At 56.8% G+C, this 7,140-nt stretch overlaps 1 protein-coding gene across 2 annotated transcripts in view; it reads right to left on the bottom strand.

Annotated features, from left to right (window-relative positions):
- Positions 1-367: 367 nt before the first annotated feature.
- Positions 368-7,140, bottom strand: part of ADAM8 (ADAM metallopeptidase domain 8) — a 16,085-nt gene continuing 9,312 nt past the window's right edge. Inside the window, exons 8-21 of one of the 2 annotated variants that reach the window (XM_014966627.1) lie at positions 6,892-7,061; positions 6,723-6,804; positions 5,984-6,132; positions 5,599-5,776; positions 4,763-4,852; positions 3,076-3,271; positions 2,784-2,883; positions 2,482-2,665; positions 2,305-2,382; positions 2,114-2,198; positions 1,865-1,979; positions 1,591-1,768; positions 1,450-1,497; positions 368-1,225 (exon numbers count right to left, since the gene is read on the bottom strand). In XM_014966627.1, the coding sequence (XP_014822113.1) occupies positions 1,049-1,225; positions 1,450-1,497; positions 1,591-1,768; positions 1,865-1,979; positions 2,114-2,198; positions 2,305-2,382; positions 2,482-2,665; positions 2,784-2,883; positions 3,076-3,271; positions 4,763-4,852; positions 5,599-5,776; positions 5,984-6,132; positions 6,723-6,804; positions 6,892-7,061 (1,830 nt within the window). In that variant the 3' untranslated portion in view covers positions 368-1,048. Of the gene's footprint in view, positions 1,226-1,449; positions 1,769-1,864; positions 1,980-2,113; positions 2,199-2,304; positions 2,383-2,481; positions 2,666-2,783; positions 2,884-3,075; positions 3,272-4,762; positions 4,853-5,598; positions 5,777-5,983; positions 6,133-6,722; positions 6,805-6,891; positions 7,062-7,140 lie in introns of both variants that reach the window. The other variant, XM_014966625.1, reaches the window with a different exon arrangement.

The raw sequence follows: 7,140 nt of genomic DNA, 5'->3' as shown, positions 1-7,140 counted from the left end.
GAGCACCAACGTTGCGTGCAAGCACAACCTAGTCTTGGACCGGGATGCTGGGAGCCGAGCTGTTGGTGGGAGTCAGGATGGTTAGTCCTTGGTCACAGAGAAAGCCCAGGGCTTGTTGTGGCAGCTGGGGGCCAGCAGTGCTAGGAGTCATGGGGGGGTCACAGGGACTTGATGGAGCATCGTGCAGCCCCTGTGACAGCCTCGCTCCGTGCAGCCAGCAGGAAGCACTGCCATTTGGGCCCCTGTGACTGGCACAGGATTTGGCAGCTCAGCGCAAGCCCTTCTCCCTGCCCCGGCTCTGCCTGTGCTGGATCCACCCTCATGCTCCCTTCTGCCAAGAGACACCCCATTACACCACTACCTTCCGTCTTTATTGGTATAAAAGCCTTCAACCTAAATAATATCAAAAATGGGGGGGAGGGGCTGGTTTCATGACAGATGGCTCAAAATGGTCACAGAAGGGTCATAAGTTAACGGCTGCAGTAAAAAGGCTTCCAGGAAATTCCAGGACAACAGTCACACAAGTGATAAAAGCTAAAGCCCTGTGGGGAGCCCAAGCCCAGTTTGGACCTGTCAAAATCCTTGGTGAGACCCCCAGGTGGGGTGATGGCCCTGGGGCATGGTCCCTGTGGGTCCCTGTTGGTCCCTGTGCTCCTCCAGCTCTGGCAGGCAATGCTGGGAGCTTCTTGCCATGGCCCCAGCAGGGAAGGCATGAGGAGCAGCACACATTCAGGATGTCAGGAGAGAAGGCAGCAGTTCATAGGGTGCAGGAGAGCCTGGACCAACTTGAGGCTGGCCTCAAAACTGGAGCTGGTATTGTCCCCAATCCTGGTCTCCTTACAAAGCCCCAGCTAGTGACTCTCCTTGGGCCAGCCGTGAGGCTACACAAGTCTGTTAAGGCACAACTCAAATCTGTAAACGTGGGTGTCCTCCTGGGAGAGGGTCCGGTGAGCAATTCAAGTGAGGGTGGAAGCCAGACCATGGTGCCCTGGCTGTGCCACCAGAGCCAGCGTATCCTCAGCCATGGCAGTGGATGAGGCATCCTTGGTCACCTCCTGGCTGGGGGTGGTAGCTTCAGGGCCACCTTCAGGGGGATGTCCTGCTGAAGGATGGAGGGGGTTGTCCGTAGAGGGTGAGGGAGGGCTGGTCTCGGCAGCCCCTCACCATTGCACGGTGCCTTGTTCTTCAGTGCCGGGAGAGGCTTGGTGGGTGGCTTCAACTTCACCTGGTGGGAGAAGAGGAGAGACCCAAGTCCCCCGCCTGGGTGCCAAGAAGGGACCCAGAGGGCTACAGGGGGCCCCCCACCAAGTCATCAGCTGACTGGGCCCAACCCCACAGATGTGCCCCACATCTGGAACTGATCAGGCCAGGGGATGCTGGTGGAGAGGGAGATGTCTGAGAGGGAAGGACAGGCCACCCTGCCATGGTGGCTTTTGGAGGGGTAGTTACCTGTGAGGGCCGTCCTGGAGATGTTACCTTGGGGACCAGTTCTGGGGCCTGCAGGGTCAGCAAAAAGCAGGGCTGAAAGGCTGCCCTCCTGCCCTGCTGGCCATGGCTGCTCCGTGCCGGGGCTCCCTTCGTCTCCCTGACCTGCAGTGCTGGGCCGCAGGGTGCGAGGGGCCGGGCATTCCCCAGGGCCACCGTGCTGCTGAGCAGGTTCGGGTGGCTGATATCATGGTGGGACAGCTGGCGGCGGGGACAGGCCATCTGGCCACCCTCCTGGAAGAGTGGGTCAGCAAGGCCAGAGGTGGGCCCACCAGAGGTACTCCTGTGGGGCACAGAGACGATGCAAGGCCTGAGCTCTGGGCAACCCCTGCTGAGCTCAGCCTGTGGCTCAGCCACGCCATGGGGCAGAGAGAATTACCCTTTCTGGAAGTGCCTGGTCACCCTGCCTCTGAGGAGCATGAAGCTACTGCCAAGAAGGATGCTGGAGAGCACCAGCACGCCCAGCACCACCGCCAAGACCACACTGCTGCTCCCTGTGAAGACCCACTTGGCTTAGGATGGGCACTGTGGTGATGGAGCCCAGCCTCCATCCCCAGGCTCCCTCCCTGGCACAGGCATCAGGCTGAGGTAGCTGGTGCCAGCCATGCACAGGGTGGGTGTGCTGTACCTGCCGCCATCCCTGAAATCTTCTGCTCACAGTACGGTGCTGCCCAGCCCGGCTCACAGTGACACTCCTGCTTGTGGTTGCACACCTGGGATGAGGGAGGAAAGTGCCAGGGTGGCGAACACGCTGTAGGAGCCGGGACTGCTGCCCTGGGCCCCACAGCTGCTCTGGGTGAGGATAATCCCACAGCGTACCCCGTGGTTGTTGCACTTGGCTGAGCAGTTCTTGTTGCCATAGACCAGGAGGTTCTGGCAGCGCCCGGCATAGCAGACCTGGGGGGTATACAAGGGGACTCTGAGGCTGCCCGAGGTCCCCGCAGCTGGTGGTGACTCCCAGCTCTGCCACCTCAGCATGGCAGGCAGCCCACTCACCATCTCATCTCCACACTTGGTACCAGTGGGCACCAGCCTGAGCTTGGCCATCACTTCATTGGCATCATTGCTGGCAATGACCGCCTTGCACTTGAAGCGGCCAAGGAAGAGGGAATAGGAGCCACCACCGAGGACTGGGCTGATGGTGTCACTCAGGCACAGCAGTGTGCCACACTTCACATCCCTGCGGGGGAAGCAGCCATGAGCACCAGTGGTGGGGGTGGCATGGGGCTGTGGGGCTTTGATTGGCCCCATGGTGCTGTTGCTGGCATGGACACCACCCCACCTTCCCAGCTCCTTACTTGGGGCTACAGGGCCGCTTCCCATAGTCGGTGAGGCAGTGGAGATGAAGGTGTTGCTCACTGTTGTGCTTAAAGCAGACATCAGGAGCCACCTGGGCCCCTGCAGGACACATGGAAAAGGTCAGGTGGAGCCAGAGCCCGCAGCACTGACACAACTGGCCACCCCTTAGGGTCAGCAGCCATAGCTAGGGATGTAGGAGGGGACTGCAGCCCAGCCTGAGGAGCCAGAGCTCCAGGCACATCAGCAAGCAATGGGGGCGAGGAGGGGTGGGCAGCGTGGGAGAGCAACTACCTGCACCCCAGAGCATGCGGCACTGCTCGCTGTGCGAGGGGCAGGCCCCGTTGTAGCAGTAGCCATTGCTGTTCTGGCAGGGGAAGCCATTCTCCTGGAAGACATCCTCCGGGCACTCGGCGCTGAAGCCAGTGCAGTGTTCAGGCAGGTCACAGTCATTCTTACTGGCCCGGCAGATCACACCAGCAGCCTTCACCTGCACAGAAAAGGGGATGTCAGCACTGCCTCGATGCTCTCACATCCCCAGATCCAAACTGGCAGCACCAACAGCACCCTGGTCTTCAAAATATCTCCCAGCACCTGACAGATGCAGACATATCAGCTTGTGCTACTTTGGCACAAAGACATCTACTATTGACTGAGCTACTACACAGGACAGAGCTCTGTCAGGCCTTGGGCTGGGTCTTTCCATTAAGTCTCTCCATGTAGTCAGCACTTTGTGGTTTGCTTTTAGTCTGGATTTGACCTGGGGTCCTCTTCCAGCCTTATCTCTTCACAAAATCACAGATTCCCAGAATGGAGGGGTTGGAAGGGACCTCTGGAGATCATCTAGTCCAGCCCGCAGGACTGCCAAAGCAGGGTCACCTAGAGCAGGCTGGACAGGAACACATCCAGATGGGTTTGGAGTATCTCCAGAGAAGGAGATTCCGCACCCTCTCTGGGCAGCCCATTCCAGGGCTCTGCCACCCTCACAGGAAAGTTTTTCTGTATGTTGAGATGGAACTTCCTGTATTCCAGTTTGTGCCCGTTGCCCCTTGTGGGGGCCCTTGCACTGGGCACCACTGAAAGAGTCCGGCTCCATCCTCTTGACATCAACCCTTTAAACATTGATGAAGTCCCCTCTCAGTCTTTTCTTCTCCAGGCTAAACAGACCCAGGTATCTCAGCCTTTCCTCATGAGAGACGTGCTCCAGTCCCTTGATCATCTTTGTAGCCCTCTGCTGGCCTCTTTCCAGCAGTTCCTTGTCTGCCTTGAACTGGGGAGCCCAGAACTGGATGCAATGTTCCAGATGGGGCCTCCCCAGGGCAGATTAGAAGGGGAGGATGACCTCCCTCCACCTGCTTGCCACGCTCTTTTTAATGCACTCCAAGAGACCATTGGCTTTGGCCACAAGGGCACATTGCTGGCTCATGGTCAACATGTTGTCCACCAGGACTCCCAGATCTCTGGGAAAGCAGAGCTGCTTTCCAGCAGGTCAGCCCGTGACCTGTACTGGTGTATGGGGCTATTCCTCCCTAAGGTATTTATTATGCCTATGTGTAGGAACCAACACACGTAATTCAACTTTCTCTTGGATAAATGGAGCAGGTTGGTTTCCTGGTCTAGAAATGGTCCACATTGATCTCTTCTGAACATTGCCCAATTCTTCAATACCTTTCATCCTGCATCTAACCTGGACCTGGACTCCAGGATGCCAGAAACAGAGGCTGCTTCATGTTCCTGATCACTTCCCATCCGAGATGCTGACTGTCCATGTAGTGAGAACATTAGACAGAAAGCACGATTTTCCCCCAAACCATTGGGTGCATTTGGCTCTGGGCAGGCTGCTACAGAGATCCTTCAGGCTTTCCAGAGCGGTATGGACACACCTTGCCCCTACTGGGAAGCACCAGAGGAGCCTTGGGCAGGACTGTGAACCCACCAGCTCCCTTCCCTGCCAACCTGGTCCCCCCGCCGGCAGCAGTACCTTGCAGTCCTGGCAGCAGTCCCCCTGGGCACACTCAGCTCCCTCTTTCAGCTGACAAGTGGTGGCATTGCAGCAGCGGTCGGAGCACTCCTGCAAGACAAGGAGGGACTGAAATGCTCCCAAAAGCCCCCCTTTTCCTTCCTTTCTGGGGGAAGCTGGCTGCCACATCACCAGTGCCAACAGCAGCGTAGCTGCCATGGGCTAAACCGTGGGGAAAAACCACTGCATCGTTCCGGGTGTGAACCATTACCACTGCCTCTTTACTCCCATTACCAACATCAAACCAAAGGACAAGAAGAGATTCTTTTTCTTTCAGAAGATGGTTCCTGACATGGACCTTTTCTCCTTTGTAGCACCCTTTGCACACCTCCAGGAAGGAGAAAACAAGAGGATCTCTGTGCTCTCTGTATCAGGGGAGCATCCCTTCAGGTCCCAGAGGAGGGCTGTGACTCAGGGATTTATTCCAGAGACATTGTCTCAAATCTCCCTCTAGGGACGAGAAAAAGCTGACCACAGCTCTGGAAAGGACAACATGACATGATGTACCACTTCTTGAATCACCTCTTTGGAGGACACATTGGTGGGATGTCCATCTTTTCAAGGCACACTCCTGCTCCAGCTACATGAGGCCGTGGGGGGGAGGGGAGGGCACATGTCTAAGTTAACAAATCCTCCATAAGTTATTTTTCAGCAGAAGCATGAGGAACATAGGGAAGATGAGTCTTGCAAAGCAATGTCCAGTGGAGAGCCTTGCACAACCTTTTTCAAGTCTGAATGGCAGGCCTCAGGTTCCTGCCACCACCCCTCCTTCCTGGGCTTTCAGAAAGCATCCCTACCTCCAGTGTGCCACAGTCGCACTGCTCTCCCCGTTCCACAAACTGGTTCCCACACACTGGGCCCCCATACAGCTCATCCACCCTGGGGACGTTCAGCAGGCAGCTGGTCCTGGGATCCCTGAGGAACTGCCACATGTCCTGCTCGCTGCAGCGGCTGAAACGCTTGGGATAAGCCAAGCTGAAGGGGCACAAAAACAGTCAGTCATGAGCAGAGTAAGAGCCCGGGAGAAGGTGGAGGGCCACCAACAGACCTTTGAAGTGCAGGTTCAAGTGAAACATCTACCCAGCCCTGGCCATCTCGCAGGCTTCACCCCACCAGGACAATGCCGGAGGACACTTCAAGGTATTTTCTGCCCAGAGACATTCCCCTTTCTCCTTTACTCACCCAACACTCGCTGCCATGACACATCCTCCATCAGCTTTGGGGACAGGACAGAGGCAGCCAGCAACATCTTCATCATGAGACATCCCCAGGTTGTGCCCCATCTCGTGAGCCATGGTGGATGCAGCGCCAATAGGATTCATGCTGTGGTCCTGTGGGAGAAGTGCAGCGTGGTCCAAATGGTCTCCACGGTATGCTCTCCATGGGGCCACTGGGTGCCAGGTCTTTCTATTGTCTGCAATTTGTTCCCTAATTCTGCCATGCTAAGGTAAAGGAAGACAAAAGCTGGACTTGGTCCCATGGCCCCTGCAGACCTCCAGAATGGTCCCCCTCTAGAGTGTGTTTTTAGATATAACAGCTACCCTGAAACAATGCTTTGTGGTGGTTCTGGATAGTTGTGGGTCCCATTAGTTTCCATGGCTCATGCTCCAGCAAAGAATGCCTTCCCTGGGGTGGGATAAGGAGCACAGCCAGGATGGCCAAGCAGCAATTGCAAACCAAGTCTCAGCCATTCAACAAGTGGTGGGAGAGGCCTTCTGTCCACAGAGCTGCTCTGGGAGGCTCCTCAGGGCTCAGGTGTATCAGAGCCCTCTGCAAGCACCCAGCTGGGTTTCCACAGCTACCCTTCCCTGAGGCCCCAACACTTCTCTGTGGAGATCTACTCCGGAAAATACAATGCAGGGAGTGCAGACCGTGGGACTGCTGCTGCCCTCCCAGCACATGCCTGGGCAGCGGAACCCACCTGATTGACACCGCCTGAGTCCCTGGTGCACATCACAAGCTTCTTGGCAAGCCCTACAGTCGTGCCATGGAAGTCTATGCCCCTGTGGAATTGAGATGCCACTGTGGCCATGTGGCCTGGGTGGCAGAAGGGCTGCAAGGATGGTGAGGTGGTAGCCCCCTGTCCTTACGTGATCAGCTGGGCGTTGTCATGCGGCTTCTTCCGCAGCAGCTCTGCCTCTCGCCAGTGGAGGAAGTTGTCCAGTGTCACCTCTGGGTTGGGACTGACCACAATTTTGTCCTTGTGGCTCCACACCTCCAAGCCAATCAACACCACCCGCAAGTGAAGAGGCTGATAAAGCTGGGGTGGGAGACAGCCCGGAGGGATTGCTTGGATTTGATCTGCAAAAGCAGACAGAAGGTCCCAGCCCCCCCCCCCC

The sequence above is a fragment of the Calidris pugnax genome, unplaced genomic scaffold (genome assembly GCF_001431845.1).
Source record: "Calidris pugnax isolate Ruff unplaced genomic scaffold, ASM143184v1 scaffold53, whole genome shotgun sequence".
Lineage (NCBI taxonomy): Eukaryota > Metazoa > Chordata > Aves > Charadriiformes > Scolopacidae > Calidris > Calidris pugnax.
This window is presented reverse-complemented; position numbering and strand designations above follow the sequence as displayed.